Below are 25,504 nucleotides of genomic sequence, written 5' to 3'. Positions count from 1 at the left end.
AAATTTTGAACAGTCGCTTCTCAAGCATTCAACTTACTTGTTTTCCATCAATTGTGTACAGCTTTTGGACTGCAAACCCAAACATACCACTCAAGTCATCAAGAATTTGTTCAAAAGTCTGTGCTGTTCTTCTGTTGAGCAAAAAGATGTGCTTATCCGTGGGGTCCCCATTTCTCATCACATGCAGTTTCTTGGGATGCTTTTCCATGTATGCACGTGACAAATCATAATCAGGACGAGGTCTTCCTCTGAGGATACTGGCACTTTTAATATTTTCATTTTCCCGAAGCAACATATTTAATCTCCTCTGTCCACTATCAGGACGACCAAGATGCCAGGCATGTCTTGATACAACTTTAGAAACATCCAACCCTCTAGCCTTGCGTTTATAGGTTGAACAGATATAATTCCCATCATCAGTGAGGTCTTCCAAAGTAGTGACCCTATTCCTTCCTGTTGGTGTGTATACAGAACGTACTCCAAATGGAAGCTGAGGCATCCGTCGTGAAAGATCCCGTAGCATAATGTCAAGTTTTCTATACTTTTTGGGATGGATCACAATTCTGATTGGTGGAAATTGATAGTTATCATCCTGATAGAAATAACAAGACTTGGAGTAAACTGGTGCTGTAAGTGAGCTTCGAATTTCTTCTCTTTCTGGTGAATGACGTAAATTGACCATACTTTTGTGCTTTGTTTTTTTCTCTGTAGGAACCTTTGGTGCTCGAGGGAGCCTCTCTCCATTTCCAGGAGGTAGCGGAGGCTTCCCTTTTGCCGGGGAAGTTTCACTGTCTGGGGCTTGCCGTTTACGGTCCTTTTTTGGACGTTCTGCCTTCCTCTTCCTATCTACGGTTGCCATTGTGAAAAACTAATGTGACTTTGTCATGAAATCATTTTGCTGGATCTGAAAACAAGAATTAATTGTTCACTTATTAATAAGGTCAATATAATTAAAATCTGTGGCTACCTCCATGTAAATAAAATCGGTCTGCAAAGGACAACATTTAAAATCTGTCTTAGTGGCTACCTCCATGTAAATAAAATCGGTCTGCAAAGGACAACATTTAAAATCGATTTTCTTAATTTCACATACTGTATATACTTGATTATAAGATGAATCCAACTGCAGACTTCACAGGCCCAAATCTACCAGTGTATATTATTCCAGCAGATCTGGGTCTGTGCAGTTTGATAGGAGTAATCATTAGAACAAACATGGATCTGTAGGTGGAGTATGTTAAGGCAGATTATGTTCTTTGTTGTTTTCAGTTTGACATTTTTTATAAGCAAGTATATATTTAACCTGTAAATAACAGATACCAATCTCAAAAGAGACAATGTCATCTCCCAAAATTACACCTCTCATAGATAATTATTACAGTCAAACAATATACATGTATCAAGTTGGTTAACTTGCAGCCAGTTTGTAGGATGAGATGGAGTTATGAATGTACTGATGAATGGATGGACAGATGGACAGATGGATAGATGGATAATAGTAATAATAATAATAATAATAGTAATAATAAAGAAGACTTTATTTAGAGAAGGTAACTCAGTTACAGAACTAATCTACCTTGAGGCCTTCTAGCTGTTGTGTACAATAATATACAGTACAGTGTATATACAACATGCTGTGAAAAATCAGGCTAAATTGGCACTAGATAATTAAGTGTTCAAAATTAAAGTATCAAGCCTGGAAGAACATGTGCAAAGGCATCTGTGAACACATAATAATAATAATAATAATAATAATGAGGACTTTGTATAGCGCCTAATCTTTAGAAGCTCAAAGCGCAATACAACTTTAGACAACACCTATAAGATAAAAAAACATATAATGATATGATTACAAAAACAAACACCATGAAATTAGAAAACATAAAAAAACATTCTGAGAATATTTAAGGTAGGAAACATTATTAGGTCTTTAAGTTTGTTCTTGCAGTCGAAATAGGTGAGTTTTGAGAGCACTCTTGAGTGGGATCACTGTGTCTTTGTGTCTAAGTTCAGTGGGCAATTCATTCCACGTTGCTGGACCCTGGTATGCAAAAGAACGCTGTCCATATGACTTTGTTTTCATAGTGGGAATAATGAGTATACGATTGTCAGAAGAGGAGTGTAAGTATCTTGCTGGTGTGTACACATGGTTGAGGTCGGATAGGTATGTTGGACTAGAGTCCAACAGTGAAACATAGCACAGAAAACAAGTTTTGTGTTTGATTCCGGATCGAATGGATAGCCAGTATAGGGTACAGAGCAGCGTTGAGGTGTGCCATTTATCAATCAAAAATATACTGGTAAGTGCAGTTTCACATGAGTGATTTTGTTGAAAAGCCAGACTGATTATCATGAATAAGATCATAAATGTTCAAATAGTTGAGAAAAAAATCATGTACATGTTTTTCTAGAAATTTGGGGAGACAAGGAAGATATAGATGGGTCTGTAGTTATTTAGATCATCTTTTGTTCCAATTTTGTACAATGATGTTACCGTGGCAGTTTTTCATGTTTGTAGAAATTTATTAGACCTAATACTTTCATTGCAAATGAAAGCATCACTCTCTCCTACTGCAGGTGTAGCTACATTTAGTAACCTTGGTCCAATCATAACATGTCCTGTAGCTTTACAATCATCCATTTTTTTAAAACACATTTCAACACAAATTCAGGACTTATTTCAGGAATTTATAACTTTATATTATTTGGTAGTTTTTTAGCACAAAAATGTTTGAGTTCCAGATAATCAGATGAAGTTCTGGGGTCTCTAAGTTTTTCAGCAATACGAAGAAAAAAAATCATTAAAAATATTTGAGATGTCTGTTGGATTATTGGCATAACTGCCCTCATGTCTGCGGGATAAAATCTTGGTTTTACTCTTACATTTTCCTGCACCAAACTTTTTAAAAACTCTCCAGATAGCTTTTGGATTATTTCTATTTTATCCAGCACTTTTTTGTAGTGTGCTTGTTCGGGTTGTTGTATCATTTTATTAACTTTATTCCTCCAAACTCTATATTTCCTACAGATTTTAGTTGGTGTCTTTGCTTTATTGCCTGTAAAATTTCTGGGGAGATCCAGCCTGACTGGTGGTCTTTCTTTATCCTGTGTGTTTTTAAAGGGGCATGTCTGATGAATTCCTGCTAAAGCATTGGGATAAAAAATTTATACTTGTTACATAGATATACAGTTATGTTACTTACATGAACCCCAGTAAAGCTGCATAGATTTTAAAAGTAGATTAGGCAGACCAATTTTCTTTACCAAATGATATACAATGTAGATTATCAAACAATACTGTATCCTCAGTACAGTAGAGGCATTCCAGTTTAGTATGCTTTTTAATAATATACAGTCCTGAAGTAAACACATTTTCTTCAATATGAAAATATGAAGGGAATGCGCAATGCATCACATACCTTCTTAGGACTTCAAGCAGTGTGCATCAGTTGTATGTATCTGCATCATAAATATGTCCTATCCTAAAATCATCAATTCAAATTTGGAAGGTTTTAGGTACCAAATGCTATAATATGTCCTTACAAATAGGATGCTGGGATACACCAGGCCTTTGTAACATGCATGAGTACATTTCTTGAGAACATGATGAATAAACCTAAGAAACTATTCAGTTCCAGTATTCAGCTAGCCTTCCATTTACTTCAAAAGATTCATAAAAATTCATTCACTCATAAAATTTGCACTGAATGAAATTGACCATGGCCTCCAATAAAATGAACAAAAAATGGTGAAAAAATGTAATGTATGCATTCACTTAAAAGTCGAGTCCAATTTCAAACTGCACAGAAACAGATCTGCTGTCTCATACTGTACCAGCAGATAAGAATCTGTTCAGTTTGTTAGGAATAATCAGTAAAACAAACAATATATACCCTTGTCTGCAGGTACATTATGCAATGGCATATCATAATCATTGATGTCTGCAATTTGTCTCGACTTACAAGCAAGTACAAATGGTATAAATATTATTTGTATGTATGCAACTATGTAAGTGACAATTTTGCAATTGGTATCAATTTAATCATTAATATTTCAATTTTATCTGGCTAAAATTATCACGGACTCAAGATTTCCATCTTGTAATACTAACAATGATATAGCTTTTGTTAAAGTTACTTGAAAGATTTTAAGCAAATGAGTACATGCATTTTTTTTCCAAACAACTTTGAATGAAGTCAATTGTTTTCTTCACAACCCACATGTGGTGATAAAAAAGACTGCATTCAACTCTGCACAAACATATGCTTCTAACATGTCCATATTCTGCAATTTTTTTTAAAGCAATCTGAGTTCCACCTTTTTGTTTCATAGAAAATTCGCCCTAAACTTCAATGCAATGGGAAACTTAAATTTGTTAGCATTATACGAGGCATTAAGAATCTTTGGACAAGGTTTAGATCAACAAGCATCTCTCAAAGGAATAACATAATAAAATAAACTATAGTAGTTTTGGGACATAAACCAATAATTTCAATGATAGAAATCTGGAAAATTAAGGTTCTTGACTATAGTAATTATAGTGCTTCCACTAAATTTGGGTTACTAAATTTTAATTTGAATATAAATTCCCATGACCTAAGTGGCTTGCTGATTAACATGCCTGACTCCAGACCAAAAGGGTGAAGGTTCAAATTCTGCAATCAAGCAGTCCAGGCTGGAAACTGTCATGTGCCCTTTGGCAAGGCATATAACTCTAATATTGTTGTGCCAACATTAAACCATTAAACCAACCAACCAAATCCATGAATGATGAACCTGAGCAAAGATAGACTGAAATAATGTCATCCAATTTGAAATTAGAAAATATTAGTCTACTGGTACCAAAAAATGCAATAATGTGCATAACCTGCAGGCAGAACAAAGTCTGCACTGCTCACTCCAAACCCTTTATGAATTGAACTTCATATTTTATAGAAGTCATGAAGGTTGAAAATCAATTATACATGAATAGCTTAAGTTAAGCAAAGGCAGCTAATGTATAAAGTGTAATTGATTTTCAAACTTCAGGATTTCAAGAATCCTGTCAAATTTCAATTCATTCTGATTACAAATAGTTCAAATAATAATAACAAATGTAAAGAAAAAATAACAAAACTATATCTGAACCACTGATTACAAATATTGTCAAAGTGCATGAATACTTCAGTACCGGTAGTTCCTTTCTAGTGTTATGAACTAACTTCTAGGTTTCTGCATCACTTGATGTGACTTTAACCTATCAAATTCTTCTTATAAAGGATTAGTAAAAATGTGTAATTATAAATATAATAACATCCTGTATGCTGAATGTACCATTTATTCAGCTAGAAAGAAAGAAAAAAAACTTGACTGTTGAGCTTAATCTAAACAAAAAGTTATTTTAAGACTGACCTTAATCTAGGCTACCAATGGTTGTCCAGACATAGACATGAACACTAGTGATTCCTGTGACAAGCTTCCAACAACGTGGGCTAAATAATAAGGAGAATGAACAGCAACCCTAGTGTATCATGTCTGTGTTAGTACATGGGGATGTCCTACACAAATACATATAGTAATATTTTATTTACACATTGGTTTGCATGTTTCCTACTTTGCTTACTCAAATTTAGCAGCCGACAAGTGAATGGCCAATATTTTATTCATGTTTCAACATAGTATTTTAATATTCATGAGATATATAATTAAAATACAAATTTCTTAACATTAAAAGCAGGCTGCCCCTTGTGTATCAAAATGCTAAGAAGAAAACAAAATTTATACATGTACATAGCTGACAGGGTTTTGGGGGGGTTGTTTTTTTACATGATAGCTATGTGCAACTGCTCTAAATTAAAAATTTAAACTGCAGAAAACTGCTGTTTTGTAATAATAATAACTTTCTATCCTATAAAGCACATTTGAAACACTTTGGGTTACATAGAAAATTGACATTAAAATTATAGATTCAAAGTAGTGGTGTCATTTGGTGAGTTATATATATATACAGTCCACAGGGAATCTGTATACCTACCATATATACGTGAACTCGCTTATAAATCAACTCAAACTGCAAACAAGAATGATCCTGATCTGCCAGAGCATAATGCACCTGCAAATTAGGGTCTATGTTGTTTGCTCAACTGACTACTTCTAAGAAACTGTACAGACCCAGATCTGCTGGCTCGTTATACACTGGCAGATCTGGGTCTGTGGAGTTTGCAGTTGGACTCGATCTTGTTAGCAAGTATATATAGTATTATAACAACTGTGGCTGTTTAGAAGCTGATGACCCCATGTAAACATAAGTGCAATGAAGGTCTATGGCTGTTACTGTAGAAGCTGACAACTTCATGCAAACATGAGTGTGATGAAGGTCTATGGCTGTTACTGTAGAAGCTGACAACTCCATGCAAACATGAGCATAATGAAGGTCTGTGGCTGTTACTGTAGAAGCTGACAACTCCATACAAACATGAGTATGATGAAGGTCTATCGCTGTTACTGTAGAAGCTGACAACTCCATGCAAACATGAGTGTGATGAAGGTTTATGGCTGTTACTGTAGAAGCTGACAACTCCATGCAAACATGAGTGTGATGAAGGTCTATGGCTGTTACTGTAGAAGCTGACAACTCCATGTAAACATGAGTGTGATGAAGGTCTATGGCTGTTACTGTAGAAGTTGACAACTCCATGTAAACATGAGTGTGATGAAGGTCTGTGGCTGTTACTGTAGAAGCTGACAACTCCATGCAAACATGAGTGCGATGAAGGTCTATGGCTGTTACTGTAGAAGCTGACAACTGCAGGCAAACATGAGTGTGATGAAGGTCTATGGCTGTAACTGCAGAAGCTGACAACTCCATGTAAACATAAGTGCAATGAAGGTCTATGGCTGTTACTGTAGAAGCTGATGAACCCATGCAAAGATGAGTGTGATGAAGGTCTATGGCTGTTAATGTCTTAAAAGTGTTGTTATGTTTGAATTAGAGGTATTACCCCAAATTACATTACAGTAGTCCATATATGGCTGAATATAACTTTTTTAAAAGATGACCCTATACTGAAGACTAGTGTATGTTTTGATTCTCTTCAGTACCCAAAGATAAGAATTAACTTTATTTGAAACATGTTTAATGTGAACAGACCAAGTAAGAATGTTATCTATGAATACACCAAGAATTCTATCTTGAGAGGTCAATTTAGGCTGACATTGTCAAACAGAACCTAGAGTTTGTCGCTATCTAGCCTTGCTCATTTTTGTTGTTTTGTAACTAGTAGGGCTTTTGCTTTTTCTGTATTTATTGATCATACTGTTTTCCTTGCACCATACTTGAAGTCTGTTGAGAGCATCTTGTAAGTTATTTTCACGAACCGTTTTGGTTTAGGTTTTATCCATCTCAGACAGTGTAGTATCATCTGCATAGATGTCAGTGGAAGAAATTGAAGTTCAAATCTTAAGAGGTAAATCATTGATAAATAGAATGAATAAAAGAGGTCCAAGGATAGAACCCTGTGGTACTCTGCAATTAATATTTTTACTTTCAGAAAGTTGACCATTTAAAGATACTTTTTGCACTCTATCGGTTAAGTATGAAGTAAGCCAGTTTAGGGAGTTTTCACTGCATTGATAGATTTTTAGTTTTTCAAGCAAAATTTCATGGTCTACAAGATCAAAACTTTACAAAAATCAACCATAATAGTGCCTACCATTTCTCTTTGATCTAATACTTTCAGCCATTTATCAATCAAAGATATAAGTGCAGTTTCACAAGAGTGATTCTGGCAAAAGCCAGACTGATTATCATGAATAAGATCATAAGTGTTTAAAGAGTTGAGAAAAGAATCATGGACATGTTATTCTAGTAATTTGGACAGACAACAAAGGATAGAGATGGGTCGGTAGTTATTTACATCATCTTTTGTTCCTGCTTTATGCAATATGGTATAACCTTGGCAGTTTTCCATATTGGTGGAAATTTATTAGACCTAATACTTTCACTGCAAATGAAAGCTATACTCTCTACAATTGCAGGTGCAGCTACCTTTAGTAGCCTTGGTCCAATCATAACAAGTCCAGTAGCTTTACAATCATCCATTTTTTAAATATATTTCAACACAAATTCAGGACTCATTTCAGGAATGAAGTTCTGGGTTCTTTAAGTTTTTCAGCAATTTGAACAAAAAAGTTGTTAAAAATATTTGAGATGTCAGTTGGATTATCAGTATAAATGCCCTCATGATTGAGGATAAAATTTCAGTTTTACTCTCACATTTGCCTGCAACAAACCATGTAAACACTTTCCAGATAGATTTTGGGTTATTTTGGTTTTCACCCAGCACTTTTTGGTAGTGCACTTATTTGGCTTCATGTATCATTTTATTAACTTTATTCCTCCAAACTCTATATTCAGTTTGATTTCCTACTGATGATAGTTGGTCTCTTTGCTTTATTGCTTCTAAAATGTATGGGGTGATCCAGCCTGGCTGGTGGTCTTTCTTTATCCTGTGTGTTTTTAATGGGGCATGTTTGTGCACTATACTGATGAACAAGATTCTGCCCAAGTATCTAAAACATCATCAATATCTTCAAAGATTTGGACTGTATTCCATGGAATCTGTTTCAGATCTTCAACGAATTTAACAGTATCAAAGTTTTGAAAAGATCTATAAGTAATAGATTTATGGATACTTGGATACTATTTTTTGTTGATTTACCATTGTCTTTACATGTTAGAAAAATTGCAAAGTGGTCACTTATACCAATCTTTAGAACCATTACTTCCAAAACATTTTTTTTTTGTATTGGCATTAATGTCATCTATAAGTGTTTTAGAGGTAGATGTTACTCTGGTGGGTTCATTTACTAGTTGCTTCATTCGTAACGAAGCAATACAATTCATCCAATTCCTTTTTATTTGATCACTGAGATGGTCTATATTTGTATCGCCTAGAATGTAAACTTCTTTCTCTTCATTTGAAATTTTATCTAGTTCAAAATATTCACACCTATCAGTATATGATGATGGGGGTCTGTACACAAAACCTATTAAATAGGGCTTAGCTTTAACAAAGTGCTACATACAATACAGCTGTGGAGCATGTTGCTCTCAGTCACTGATAAAATTATAAACTTTTGATCCAAAACCACATTTGTTTAACTTCTGACATAAATGCAGTGACAATTAGATTGCTATATTCCTATACAGTGCTATATAACAAGTTTAGTATTTCAAGTTTTGATTGTCCTTTCTGATATCATGAAAAGGTTTGTTTGAAAGAAATTTAACATTAATTCAAGCTGTTGAATTCAGAAGGACTGATTTTCTGTATTTTTTCAAGGTGTTAAGTACACTAGCATGACCAAACAGGTCAGCTATAAGCGGGATAAGAACTCATCTGATAACATATTTTGAAACAACTGACCAAGCATGAAGTAAGACTCCATTCAAAACATTTACTGTCAAAATTCTGTACAGTACACACTTAAACAAACGATAATACTTAGTAAATAATCAAACAATATTCTCTTTCCCCCTTCTTCAAGTTTGTTAAGTTTATTTTGTTTTGTTAAGTTTGTTTTGTTTTGTTAAGGACCCTGGGTCACATTTTATGATTTACTTATTCTACTCTTGAATGTCAAGACCAGACATACTGCAAGTTCATTTGCAATTGTAGTCTGGGTACCAAGTTTCATGAATTCTTTCTACACACCATGAATGTTAATAACAGGCCTAAAATGTCTTCCCTATAAATGTAATTTCTGCCAGAGGTCTTTAAGCAAATTTAAATAACATCAAAAATGTTCTTTTAGTCATTAGCAAAGCTATTGAAAATTGAAAATAATATTGTAGTTATGTGTAGGTCATATTTGTCCGATTCTTCACCTTTGCAATATTGGCCTCAACCCACCCAAACCACAGTTTCTATGGTTTACTGGTGCAAATTTCTGTGATATCTCATAAAAGTTTAACTTTTGTCACATATCAAGCCTTGCCTAGGATCCCAAACCTTCACTGTTAACTACCATATATACTCAGTTATAAGTTAAGTCAAACTGCAAACAACAAAAATCCTGATCTGCCATAGCATAATGCACATGACACTTCAGGGTCTATGTTGTTTATTTTACTGATTACTGCAAAAAATGCACAGGCTCAAATCTGGGTCTGTGCAGTTTGCAGTTGGGCTCATCTTATAAGTGAGTATGTATGGTAATTATCATCTGCAAACAATATACCATGGAGTTTTGTCACAAATAAAACTGATAGATGATTAACTCATCAACCTTTGGTGCCATGTTTACGTGGCGGGTTCAGGCAGTAGCCTGCTGCCAAGCTCTGTAGCGTCAAGGTCATGTATGATACACTAAAGTGGGTCATATTATAGAAAGGTAGACAGATGTAGCTCTACAATGATACCAAATAATCTGGATGTTTTAGTTGCACTACAAAATACAGAGGGAAAAACCTAATTTTTTGGTCTCGTTTTTTGTCCCACCCAAAATTGACCCGTGGTTGGAATCTGATTTTGTGTCCGGATTTTAGACTTTTTGGCCTCAGATCTAAGGCAGGCCAGTCTGAACTGCACACAGACAGGTGAACCTTTGCAAAAAGTAGGATAAGGTGGGCTTTGGAATAAAGAGTGGTCTCAATATGAAAATGATGGGTCTGCTAAAGGGATTTGTGACTATAAGGAAAACATGCTACTTTGGTGGTTACCCATGACAAATCCCCTTTTATTACATGCCCCGCTTCAAAAATGTGACCCATGGTCATAACCCAAAATTCTTTGCCAATCGAAAATGTATATTTTGAGTTTTGTTCCAACTCCCAGAGACCCTGGGTGGAGTGGCGGGGGGCAAATTTATACCACACTGGCAGAAGAATATCACATGAGCAACAAATGTAACAAGTTTGGTGAATTTTACCTTGATGGTTTAAGTGGCAATATATTTATGAAATGACAGATTAATGGACAGATGAAAGTTATCATAATAAATCTCTGATAATGCATGGGTATTACAATAAATCCCTGATAATGCATGGGTATCACAATAAATCCCTGATACTACATGGGTATCATAATATATCAGTGCCAATGCATGGGCATCACAATATATCCCTACTAATGCATGGGCATCATAATATATCCCTACTACTGCATGGGCATCACAATATATCCCTTCTAATGCATGGGCATCACAATGTACCCATGCTAATGCATGGGCATCACAATATATCCCTACTAACGCATGGGCATCATAATATATCCCTACTAATGCATGGGCATCACAATATATCCCTACTAATGCATGGGCATCATAATATATCCCTACTAATGCGTGGGCATCACAATGTATCCCTGCTAATGCATGGGCATCACAATGTACCCCTGCCAATGCATGGGCATCACAATGTACCCCTGCTAATGCATGGGCATCACAATGTACCCCTGCTAATGCATGGGCATCACAATTATTGTGATATCCCTGCTAATGTATGGGTATCACAATATATCCCTGCTAATGCTAGGGGATACAAATTTATCCAAACTTCCTACATTGCTGATAATTAGGTCATCACAACCAATGTCATTACCACAGCATGAATTTGTGACAGGATTTGAAACTTATAAACATGCAGAAGAACAAAAAACAACCATCATGAAAATCATTAGCTTTATACTGATGCAACTGTATAAGTTATCAAATATCTGTTATATGACCATTTCATTATTACTCTGCCAAAAGTACTATTCAACTGAAAATGTAATAATAAGAGATGTTAGTTGTTTTTAAACAGCATTTCAACATTTTATTGGCTAAATCATGCAAAGGAATTCAATCTAGGTACCTTTCCCGAGAACAAGTTGTAGCAGGTGACAAGGGCTGCCCAAAGCAGGTTCATAACCAGCAAACCTTGGATTACAAGTCTAATGCATTATCGACAGAGCCACCATGGCTTGATGCAATGGAAGTTTGATGTAATGCTCCTCTTCTTCGAATTATTTGTCCTAATGTGTAGCAAAAAACAACCTGACAGCAGATGTCATCAGAACACTAAAATATGTCCTGGCATGTGTCATTCATAATTTGCTCTTGTTTAACTTAATACTGAAGTTTACTACTTTTTGAGGCAGGAACAAAAATCAGCAATGCCTTCTGAAGAAGCTTATATAAATGATAACAATTAGTAAACACTGTTGAATTCTCAATTTTATGCAATGACAAACATTTCCAACTGACTATTTATTTTACACATCAAGTCAGTTTTTTCTAAGACTAGTCAGATTGGCTTTCAAATTACTTTTCTACCTGCCTCTCTATTCATATTGCAAGCAAGGTATAGCTAAAATATTTAGGCTATATGTTTTGAAATACATGCTGGGGCTTCCATTAGAATTTAAGCTGGAGAGTGAGTTACAAAGATAGGCAAGAGGTTTAGGGGATCTCCACCAGTGGGGATAGTTTTTTTTTTAATACGTAACTGGGTGTAATAATCACCTGGCTCCCAGATGATAAAGAAAGCCCTGACATGTGTGTGTGTGTGTGTGTGTGTGTGTGTGTGTGTGTGAAAGGCGTGAAACAGGGACATCAGTGTCAATACACATCAACAGACTGGGGAGACACCTCGAAATAGGGACATACCCATTTCATAATGTCGGCTTAACTAGAATGCCAAGACCTTACTTAATAATACAAACCTTAAAATAAGCTTATCTGAGCATGTCCCCATACTGTCAGTATTTTTTCAGATCATGCTATACACAACATTAATACACACATCCCACTCGACTCAAAACTTCATGTATATCAGTTGGAAAACTGTGTCCCCAATTACACAGTAAAAATTCACATTGTTTTGCCTTCAGCTTGCGCACTTTGCTACCAAATTACTCACCAAAGATGGCATCAAGAAGAGCCCACAGGATTTAAATCATTTATGTAAACATAGGCAAATATATATATGATCTATTTTCTATTTTAACACAGACAGCAACATTGATAAACGTGTTTATTAATGGGTAGTCCAACATTCATAACACATTTCGCCAAATTAAATGGAGAACATAAGAAAACTGAATAACAGGTTTCATGCAGATATTATGCACAGATTTTATGATGGACAAGAGATTCTAGCCGTTTATCTGTGCTTATGTATTTTATCTCCTATTTAACTCTGAGCCATACACATTTGAATAAGAAACACACTGGAAAATATCATAATAGATTTTAGTTCTTTCAAGAAGTATAATGAACAGTCTACATGGTAACTAAAATATAATACCATTTCTTTCCTCCAATTAACTGCATTAGAGTTAAATCTGATAAATTAAGCTTGAGCCAATAGGAAATAAAAAGAACTTTTGTAAGTACTTGTACATGGTATCAGTCACGATGCTTAAAATACAAGTTTTCATACTCATATTTAGTGTTTCTCGATGTATCATAAATGTGCATGCTGGCTGAAGTATAAATAATGAGAAACAAAACAATCAGATAAATGTTGTCTGACTCAGAGGTAATTATCAAATATTTCTCCTTCTTTTCTTGTTTAGTCAGTACCTTTTTATCTTCTCTCTCTCTTTCTCTCTCTCTCTCTCTTCTGTCTTTCTTCCTTCTTGCTAGCTTGATTTCTTTCTGGCTGTAAGTCTCTTGTTTTCACCTTTTTCTAAGGACCCAATGATAACAGTCGTCAATTTTTCTCTAATCAATCAACTTTAACTTCACAGCTGGCTTCTCCACTAAGCAAAAGGTAGAGCATTTATACTGTTACATGCAAGCAGTCTCTTTAGTGAACAAATGAAACAAACTATATTAATTTTCCTCTAATTAATGTATGACCACCAATATCACAACTACACATTTACATCACAACTTCACAACTGCATGCCTACCTCACAACTGCATGGTTTCTCATAACACGTATTACATTTCCATAACATAGAACTGGTACTTAACTATTATAAAATACAAGTCACAACTCAAACACCAAATACAGGGAACTATTTTTCCTACATGGTAAAAATCATGTCCCTGTTTTGAATGTTTTACAAGATTGTGTGTGTGTGTGTGTGTGTGTGATACTTAATTTTTGTAGCAAGCTTCAAGTAAGGAAAACTCAATTTGAATATTTTACTTCATGACAACTAGTTTGTAGCTTTCAGTCCCTGTGAACTTGACTAAACAAAATTACAAAACATTTCGGATAAAATAAATATATCAGTGACATTACTAGGGTATATACAATGTGTATGCAGCAAATATTTCCAAACTGTGAAGATTTAATATTTCTACTTGCTTGACTGACAATTTTTTCTTTGGACATTGTAAATGTATATGCTTATCTACATACAGAAATTGTAGTGTGAAAATTAAGTTATCAAATAGAAACCACTGACAAGAGCACTGTTATCAAGGTTTTAATCTTAACCTTGTGACTTTAAATTACATTGGGTTCTGTATTGCTCAAAAGTTAAATCCACTATGTATGTATGTATGTATGTATGTATGTATGTATGTATGTATGTATGTATGTATGTATGTATGTATGAGTTTTAACTGCACAAAGGCAAAATCTAGCTAAAGAATGAGGTATTAGTTTATGTACCCCACATAAAACATAGATTGTAAGCCAAAAAAGGGCAAAAATCTTACATACAAATTCCAATTTTTTTTATGAACCACACTCTAAAAGTCAGAACATTATCACAAACACAAAAGGCTCCCATATAGAGATGAAACAATACATTGTGTAAAGTATAGATACCATGCAAAATACATTATCAATACAACTTCATGGTTTTTTCAACTTAAGAAGGTCTGTCATCGGCAGGGTGGTGCCATTTTTTATATATTAACATACTGGGTATGTTTCTAGTTTGCAGATTATAGACTGGTATAGTTCTATCATCTGTTCAAATGCCATTCTTATCCTTGACAAGAAAAGAAAAAACTATCTGTTATGTGTCCATGATTTTTATTCAGCATTGTATGCCATTTCAGGCTGCTCTATTTGATAGGGTGCAGGTCTCCTCTTGGTCAACTCACCTTTTGTTCTGCATTGTATAAGTGATTTCATTGCAAATTTCATGTCTTCACTTAAATTTGCCAGGTATTATGGCATTATCATCAAAAGAGAATTAATACATTACTGCAATTTCCTCATGCATGGAATATCTTCTTTAGAACATTTAGTCCATGTATGGAAGCTGAGATAACAAACAATCAAATAATTTATATTTTACCTCCTTCAAATGCAAAACAACTGCCATGGATATAGAACTTGTTTCTGTCAGTGAAAAAAGAAATTAGTAACACCCTCTCCCCTTCTACAAATTCATAAGGAGACTATAACTCATGCGCGTTGGTAATTGCCCCATGTTAATTCTGGGATACTTTTATCCTGGCGACACATTTAGTCACTGATTACATATATCATCATAAAAGAAGACATTCCAAACTTGTTCCCCATGTATGATTTACATGATCATTTTTAACAGCCAATTTTACATGAAGTTTCTCTGTCACTTTGCATCTATTTCTACTGAGTTTGTATGTCAATGCCTCTGGTGTGTCACAGAGTGAATACATTATAGTTAGTTCTGATTGGTGGCTATTGTTTTACTCTGCACTTGAACAAACAATAACCACCAATCAGAAATGAATGTAATGTATTTCATTGCATGAAATGCTAGAAGTGTAGCCCTCATGTTCATTACAAGCAGACAAGATGTGAAGCAGCAGTGAAACTCTGCATAAATGTGATCAATATTCAATGATCAGTAACTTAGCAATTAAATCATATAACCTTAGAATAAATCTGGAATGTCTTCTTTACAGTGATATATAATTCTCAATTTAAAGATTAAAATGACAAATGACTAACAATTATAAATAAATCATGACTGCTGAGATTGAAGTAACTTGTATAGAGTATTAGTATACTTTGTATAAATTCTTCACCTCTTGTATCAATATGACTATTATTAATGAAAAATATTGATACATCAATATGTCGTGTCATCCCTAATGTCTCCATTAGCTGCACTTACAACATGCACATATATCAGGACCTAAAAAAACATTTCATGACCAGCAGAATCCTACACTTCCCTGGTCCAAAAACCAAAGCATTTAGCCAACAATATAAAAAAATGATACATTTCAATTTGCCAAGATTCATGATTTTCAGAACTCTGCTTAGCATATAAATTCTTCTTTCATATTTTATAATGAAAATGTGAACACATGCAGGAAAATGTATCATTTATAAGAGTAGCCTCAGATTGGATTTTCTGAACATTAATTTCCATTGAACATGTCAGAACCATTCTCACCACTCATCACAGGAAGAAACAGATACATGGTCCTCAATTTAGTTTAGTTTATGTCTTTTTCAGACCAGGAATCTGGACTATCTTGCAGTGCAACAGGTACTGTATTAGTAGCAGATAAATTCCCTGTGCAGGATTTTGGCCTGCCAAGAAATCTATACTTCAACTCGTATAGGGGGCACTCTACAGAGATTATGAACTTCTGAGAAAGTGGTGGGTGTAAGGTGAAGTTGTTTACATTTGCAACATGCACAATGGACAGAATGTTGGAATACATCTATGTTACTTTCATTTACTGTGGCTTAAACTTCACTGGATATTGTACTTGTGGAAACTGTAAATGATCTAAGCACACAGTTAACTAAAATGTCTGCTCCCTTGTGCAAAAAAAATTCAGCCTGAATTAGTCTAAAGTACACTATCTTTAGCAATTGTTAAAATACGGAAAATAAATTTTGCCAGACTAGACAATAACAGCTTCTGAAAGTGCAATTAATGAATTACAAAATATGTAAAATGTAAAAAAAAGTTATCGGCTCTTTTTCTACAATTGACCTCTGAAGTCCAGGAAGTAAAAATGACCAAGCTGAGATAGAAGTTTTTAGAGAGGTGCACATTAAATTAAGTACAAGCTGTATGCTCTATAACCCATGTTACACACATCAATCATATACCAAAATAAAGGGAATTAAAGGTTCTTTGAACAATACCTAAGATATACATGGTCCTTCTCAAATAGCCAGTATAACTCAATGAGGACACCCAGGGAAATTCTTTTTCTTTAAAATTCAAAATTCTTACCCTATGCAAATTACAAAACTGATGAGCGCCACCATAAAATTTTCATTAATCCAGTAAGTAGATACTTGGTTTTAGCTGAGGCCAAAGAAAGACAAATATTTGACTGACTCAGATCATGTTCCATGTACCGGTACTGCATGCTTAATATCTAAATATACCAGTAATATTTTACATGTCTCTCACTATCAATCGATTGATTTCTGCTTGGATTTAAGATGTTTTAAGTATTTTAAATTCTCACAGACCTAACTCATCCACCTGCAAAATTGTATTTTTTTTTAAATCAGTGCCAACACAACTCATCTATCTGCAAAACTGTATTTCTAAAATAAACTGCACTTCTTCTCTTACACATACAATTGTGATCATTCATATTGCTTTCAAACTATAATTCCCTCAGACAACTAGGCATAAATCGATTATAATCAAACTATTATAACAAAATCTCCTGAATATAAAATTTGTCTGTAGTGAAAAGAAAAAAGTTCCTTGTTTTGAGTCTTAAAAACCATACAAGAAACTTGACAATAATCTGTGCAAGGTATGCAAGGCAGTGTCATTTTTTGGAATTGTAGCATTTTTTCCCACAAACTACCAACTCAATATTTCTTTCAAAACTATTCAATTCAAATATGTACTTACTTACATCATAATATGACCTAATTTTCAGTCCTTGGATACCTGTTTACATCTTTTCAATTTTTTTTTATTTAAGGCCCTAATGTTCTTGCGAACACCTTGACCCTAAATAGTACTGTCAAAATAGTGTACAAGCTTCAACAATATCTCTGTGTAAACAAGGACTGTCATTACTACCTTTGTTTGAATCCATTGTTTCTCACTAAAAGCAAAATTGGCAGTTGAACCAAACAACTACCGTATGTGTTAATATGTGAGTCACACTGAAATCTGACACTGGCTTCATGTATAAATTGAAGGAATGCACAAGAATTCTCAGACAAATGTTATGTTTGATAATTCATGTTTTACAAATTTATGAGAGTTTTAAGTTTCTTTACTGAATAAGAGAACAAGTAAGCCTGGGATTGTCCGCCTGGTTGATATCTGTTAAATGCAACATTAGTTGGCCAGGATCTAGAACTGCAGGATGCTGTCTCCAAAAACTTTTCTCTCAGTGTTGTTGATTGTATATATATGTACTATGAAATAAATGATCTAAGATTACTCCAGTTGTTATAACTTATCAACGTATGATGCTATATCAACTTCAATCGTCATACACTTAAAGGCCTCCATGACAAGATGCTTTGTCATACACTTAAAGACCTCCGTGACAAGATATTTTCTGTCATACATTCAAAGGCCTCCATGACAATGTTTTATCATACACTTAAAGGCCTCCATGACAAGATGCTTTCTGTTATACACTTAAAGGCCTCCATGACAAGATGCTTTGTCATACACTTAAGGCCTCCATGACAAACTGTTTTCCATCATGCTGAAAGGCCTCCATGACGAGATGCTTTGTCATACACTTAAAGGCCTCCATGACAAGATGCTTTGTCATACACTTAAAGACCTCCGTGATAAGATATTTTCTGTCATACATTCAAAGGCCTCCATGACAAGATGCTTTGTCATACACTTAAAGGCCTCCATGACAAGATGTTTTCTGTCAGTTGGTCAAATTCTGTGAAGCATTTTTTTATTACATAAAGCTGAATAAATGGTTTCATAAAGTTAGTAACTGCATCACATCTATAAATGTAAAATGCCTTTAAGGTGTAGCTTTTTGTCAAATCAGGTCCCATTTTAATAATTTTTTATTTACAAAAAGCTATCAAGCCTTCCTATTTTAGTTGCAAAAGTCATATTTGATTGGCATTAATTATTTGCACAAACTTAAAAGCCCTTCTGTCAAATTTTGACAAATTCTGTTGAGTAGTTTTTGGAAACTTATTAAAAACTTTTGTCATTTATTAAAATAGTGACCACATTTAATGGTGAATTAGCATTATTTTGTTATGTAATCTGGAAGCCTGTCATGCCAAAATGTATTTTTTTAAATCAGATTTGGTAAAATTCTGACAATTACTTCCTGAAAATAAGTCATCTTCATTTTTTTTTACCATGTTCAAAATCAGGTGACATGTTTGACAGTGCATTATTTACATAAAACTAAACTGCCTTTTGATCAGCTTGTTTTCTGTAAGCTTTGGTCCAATTCAATTTAAAGATTTTTGACAATAAGTAATTTAAAGACTTCCAATTTTAGAAATGATAGCCATATTTGGTGGTAGATCAGTATCATTTGTAAAACTCTACAAGCCATCTATGTCCAGATCTTTGTCAAATTTTGTCAAATTCTGCAGTGTTTTTGAAAAATCAATTAAAGATTTTCGTAGTTTTAGTAATGGTGGCCACATCTGATACTGGAGCTGGCATTATTTAAACATAAATGACCTTCATGCCAGGATAATTTTTATCAAATAGGGTAAAATCCTGTTGAGCAAGTTTCTAGAAGTCATATCCACCATATGATCCAACAGGCTATAAGTATATGCCTTTGGTCTAACCATACATGTGTAATTAGATAATTCTGAGGCTTTGTTAATTACTTGCAACTGTGATACAACCTGTCTGTCCATATCCATGTGTGCATGTATCTATATGTGTAAGTGTCATTGCATACAGCATTAGAAATAACTATATAAAACTTGTGTCAATGATAGTCCTGTGAGTATAGATTGTGCCAACACTTGAATTTTGATCATGCCTCTGGGGGAAGGAACTAGTGGTTAGTGGGTGAGATTTTACATAAATTTCAAATAACTCTGGAGTTGTATGTCTCATGTGCCAAGAATCAACATGTATGATCAATGCTCCAAGTGTCAACAAACATAAGACTGGGACCTCTGGATGATGCCCTGGGCTCTCTGCCTAACCCTATGAACAAAGCCCCTGGATCAAAATATACATACTATTGACAGCCACACTGTATAACCACATACACTTACTGGGCATGAACAAATTTATAAGTGCAACTGACAATGACCCCAGGGGGTTCATCCCTATCCCTAGGGACATAGTCCCTAAGTCATAATATAGACTATTGAGATCCTCACCATATAACCATACTGACACATGCTGGGCATAAAAAGATGAATTTATATAAGCATCTGACCCTGAAGTTCACCCACATCTCCCAGGGACTGTCAAATCAATTACATTTTTAATACCAATTTAGATTTTATTGACCTATTTGCATTCAAATGTTAGTTTCATAGAAACAAAAAACAAATCTTATTATTGGGTAAGTAGTTTAGAATAGGATTATACATGATCACACATTGGTTCCTGAATGAATAAAACTTATGTCTTATAGAAGATGTCAAACCATTGTTTTGGGCCAAGCATAGCAAAAACATCATCTATCAGAATATGTATGTATGATGCCTTAATGATGGCCACTGCTGGTGTAATCTGTTCACATTGGAGAAAATATTTAATGAGGGATCAGGAAATGGTATCATTGAGATAATAGCCAATGCTGTGCTTCTCATCATGGGTTTCTCTCAAACATGTTGGTTGAGAAGGGTTAAATTTTATAATAATAAAGCTTACTCATTAGTCAAGGACTATTCTCCCTTAAGGACCTCTTAAGGAGAGTACATGTATAACAATGCACATTACATGAAGATAGCAATAATTACTGTTTATTTTAACATGTTTAGTATTAAAATACTAAATTCTATTATCTATTAGAAACACATACATGCTCATCACATCTCTTCTTAAATAATGTAATATTTTCAGCAGATTTTACATGTAGTGGAAGCTTGTTCCACAGAAATGTACCAAGAGTATTGGAAGCTCTTTTAAATTGCTCTGTTCTTGGTTTTGGTGCTAGAAGGTTTCCATGTGAAATTGATCTCAACTGGTATTGTGTTGAAAAAGGCCTGAATAAGTCCTGAAGATATTCTGGTGCAGTTCCATGTAGACATTTATATAAAAGAACTGCCTTGTGAAAATATATCTTGTCATATATTGTGAACCGTTTGAGTTCTGTAAATAATGCTTTTGAGGGATGATCAATAGATGCATCTAAAATTATGCGTGCTGCTAGTATCTAAGTTTATAAATACTGTCAAGCTCAGATTTAGCACAGTTTCCCCATACATTTGAACAATAATCCATTGTTGGAAGAATATATGACTTGTAATATAGATTGTGAGTTTCCATAGGTAAATATTTCATGTTTCTGCTTAGTAGGGCAATTTTGGATTACAGTGTTTTACAAAGCTTATCAATATGGTCATCCCATAATAAATTTTTGTCTATGGACACAAAGCTTTTCGTATTTCACATTTTTTAACAGATGATTGTTTATTGCAAGAGATAGTTCTGGGTTCCCAGACTTGTGTAGGTTTTCTGATATCCCCAAAATCATACATTTTGTTTTACCTTCATTAATTACCATCCTATTTTGTTGTGCCCCATTTTGGACTGTAATAAGGTCTGAGTTTAATCTCGTTTGGATAACCTCAGTATCAGAACTAGAGGTATACACGGTTGCATCATCTGCAAACAGATCTGTATTTGTCGATTCATTATTTAATGGTAGATCATTGATATAGATAAGGTAGAGGAGAGGGCCTAACACTGAGCCTTGAGGGACCCCTGAATGAATAATGCAAGTTTGAGAGCTAATACTGCCAATGCTTAATTGTTGAGGCCTTTGGTTTAAGTTAATGATCTAAACCAATTTAAAGAAGGATTGCTGAACCTTTAGCAGTTCAACTTTTGCAGCAGAATTTCATGATCAACAAGATCAAAGGCTTTCTTGAAGTCAAGGAAAACAATCTCAGTCATAAGTCCATTATCCATTTCCCGCAATCAAAGATCAATTAATTTGGTAAGTTCTGTTTGGCACGAGTGGTACTTTCTAAATCCTTATTGCACTTTATGAAAGAGAGAGTATGTTTCAAAAAATGAATAGACCTGAATGGCTACATGCTTTTCAAATAATTTTGACAATACTGGAAGAATTTGATATTGGTCTGTAATTCCCTGGATCCTCCTTTTCTCCTTTGTACTGAAATAAAACTGAGCTAAAAACAGACCTTGATGTAAATGCACCCAGCTGCTGTGATATTGTTTTTGGACAAATCATCAAGTGACTCAGTGTAACATGTACTAATTCATGTTATAGATGCATACAATAATGTTGTTTTGATCTGCATTTCCTTCACAATCTAGTATTTTGATTGATAGCATCACCCAACACATATGAGTGTAAAACTAAATAATTTTGTACATTTTATTCCTTCGTCTTCCTTTTTATTGTTTGAAAATCTATTTTGGGTAAAACTCTTGTATGGAACACAATGAAGGTATAATATATATATATATATATATATATATATATATATATATATATATATATATATATATATAATGTGTTGAAACCAGTTATATTCACAGATAACATATATAATGTTTTTGTTTCCTTTTTAAGTAGTTTTGTGTGTGAAATTGTGAAATGTATATCATTTTAAGGCTCTATGTCATCATTTGGAACAGCTGTTTCTGTATTACTGTTTCTGTCAATACAAGCAGCCAATAATATACTTCCAGACAAAATATAATTACATGTATATATTTTTATTCCTTTAAGAAAATGTGTTATGCATGTATTATAAATATAATCAATTAGTACTGCTCTTCTGAACACCATAACTCTAATAAACATAATGCATTCCTGCATGTTACAAATTGTCATTCAAAATTATTATTGAGAAAGAGGTAACTGACATGCAAATAAACATAAATTTTCTCTCATATCTTTTAATTTTGTTACTGCTGTACACATCAGAATTAAAATAAAGGTAATAAAATCACTAATGCATAATAGAAAGAAAAAACAATATACATTTCTTGATGATGAAAGTCGAATATTTATGCAAAGTTTGCAGACTGATGCATGAACCATTTATAATTAAAAAAAACCTTTATACCCACATACACATGAACTAAAACTTATCAATTTATATGCCAAGCAAAATATAATAATCACTTTCCAACAACCATAGCTCTCTCTCCTTCTATTGTTATGTATATTTAATTTGCATTGTTTCTTAGGTTTTTTATTATTTATTATATACAGTGGGTTCTGTAAAATTGATCTTGTAGCTGACTTTGTCCAAAATCAAATTCATTGGCTTTATAATGTAACCAGAATCATTTATTTTTAAAGCACTAAACAACTAATACATTGTTTTTATTTCTCTGTTAGTGTAGAATAAATATTAAGACAATTATCTTAGTCTGAGTCAAAGACATGCTTATCATGTTCTTTAGTATAATGTTAGTAACAGACCTAATAATAACTATAACTGTTCTAGAAATGAACTTGTGGTCCCCATCTTGGTTATACTTTAGTTTAGTTACATATTTTTTACTGGAAAAATTATTTATTCTTGCTGTAAAATCTTGCCGAATCTTTTTTATTGTTGTGTTCAGTATCATTATTGATTTAGTTGAAATAATTTATTCAAATTATTTATTTACTGGAAATACAAGGTGCTCATAACAAACATTCTTGGTCAGAGACATTACCTGGGAATTATACTGAATTAAAACAGGAGTTCTGGAACTGTATATCCGTCTTTCATCAAAAGACTGCTGGCACAGCATTACAATTCAAGCCATTGGTACATTAGTACTGCATGCCACTACAGGCAATGATGCACATCAACACCTTCAGCATTTAATTTCATTTGAAATACCACTAAAGTTTATTCAGAACTTTATTCATTAGGACTTGTTAGAAATTCTAGGGTTATTTGGGATTCAGTTCACAATACTTTAAGTTATCTTTATATATTCACTTTGTATTCTAAGGATATAAATTGTTTGTTGAATTTTACAAAACTTGATGGTTTTTGCTCTTTTCTATTACTTTTTTTTTTTGATGATAGAGTAATTGTAATGCCATGTTAAAATATCAATCATACATATGAATGCTTCATTCAGATAATTTAACAGCAGGCAGTTTTCTTGTAACTTACATCTCAAAATATTAACGGCATATGTATTAGTGATGAAATTATAGTAATTTGTGTTTTATATTGTCCCAGAAAGATTCACCATTCTGATTCAGAGAATTACACTCTACAGACCTCAGCATTCTCATCATTGCTGTAAATGAATAATGGATTTTGCATCTATATTTGGATAAACAAATGTAGTACCTCATACACATTTTCTGTATGAACAAAAGCATAGAAATTACAACTAGTCACCTTTATGTTGGTTTGCCTTGTCCTAAATTGAGATGATGGCTGTTTTAAGGAACTGATGTCAATGCATGTGAAGTATCACAGAGGTAAAAAGTACAAGTGGCATTGAGTGGATCTCTCTACAGCTATTTCTAGTTAAATATGACGTAAAGGTCCACTATTTCAGCAAAATATTGAAAAATTAAGTTCATTTATATTGTGTCTGATTTTTCATAGACCAAGCTAAAAGAATGATAATGATTATATTAAGTTCATCAAGACAAATTGCAAGAAAAACTGTTGCCAATGGTTTTCCAACACATTCATTGTTGATTTAAACATGGATATCTTTCTTTGTAAATTATGTAAGTAATTTTGTAAGATTAAGAAGGAAAATGTATGTACTGAAGTCATTAGGCCCAACTTTTTCAATATACTTCATGAGAGCTTTTTTTTTTCTCCTGTGTGGACAAAATTCTGGCCTCCAAAACAACAAATACCTTTGTGCTTTTGAATTTGGGAACAATTAAAATAATGAAATAAAAGGACAATACTTTTGGAAAGAGAGAGAGGGATCGGGGATTTGGGTTATAACATGAGAGATCAGTGATTAAGTGAATCGGGTGAAGTTTTATTTATGTCATATTTATGTACGCACACAGTTCTCTCTCTTCCTCTCCCCCAATCACTTCCATTTTTACTTAAATCACAGACAGCTTGTAACTTTTTCTGATTGACCAAGTCACATTTATCGGGAAAATGTGGCAATCATATGAGCTCTTTCGATTCATAAAGAATAACAACTGACCTACTGCTAACTTGATATATTGCTGGCTTACGAAAACCTCTTCAACATTGGGAATAACAACAAGCCTACTGATATATTACTGTTGTCCAGCAAAAGCAACTTACATCGTTCACAAAAGTTATGGAAGCACATATTACCGTGTCGTTTTAAACTTACCTTCCAAATAAGAAGCATATTTTGCAGTGAATCTACAAGTCAGTTAATGAAGCCTACATTTACATCCGTAGAAAGTAAACACTCAGGTTTGACACTTTTTATCACGTTGACTGCGAGCACTAGCGTGGTCGCGTTTCCAGTCACGTGACGTAGCTCAGCAATACACCATTTTCATTTAT

At 33.8% G+C, this 25,504-nt stretch overlaps 1 protein-coding gene across 1 annotated transcript in view; it reads right to left on the bottom strand.

The window, feature by feature from the left end:
• LOC149807090 (lipoxygenase homology domain-containing protein 1-like) overlaps positions 1-25,461 on the bottom strand; it is a 276,859-nt gene extending 251,398 nt beyond the window's left edge. The window contains exons 1-2 of the mRNA XM_089961784.1: positions 25,326-25,461; positions 38-904 (exon numbers count right to left, since the gene is read on the bottom strand). Coding sequence (XP_089817910.1) covers positions 38-859 — 822 coding nt within the window. The 5' untranslated portion in view covers positions 860-904; positions 25,326-25,461. The remainder of the gene's footprint in view (positions 1-37; positions 905-25,325) is intronic.
• Between the last annotated feature and the right edge of the window lie 43 nt (positions 25,462-25,504).

The sequence above is a fragment of the Sinohyriopsis cumingii genome, chromosome 1, assembly GCF_028554795.1.
Source record: "Sinohyriopsis cumingii isolate HCF-2022 chromosome 1, ASM2855479v2, whole genome shotgun sequence".
Taxonomy (NCBI): domain Eukaryota; kingdom Metazoa; phylum Mollusca; class Bivalvia; order Unionida; family Unionidae; genus Sinohyriopsis; species Sinohyriopsis cumingii.
The sequence above is the reverse complement of the archived record's forward strand: the minus strand, read 5'-3'. Positions and strand labels throughout refer to the sequence as shown.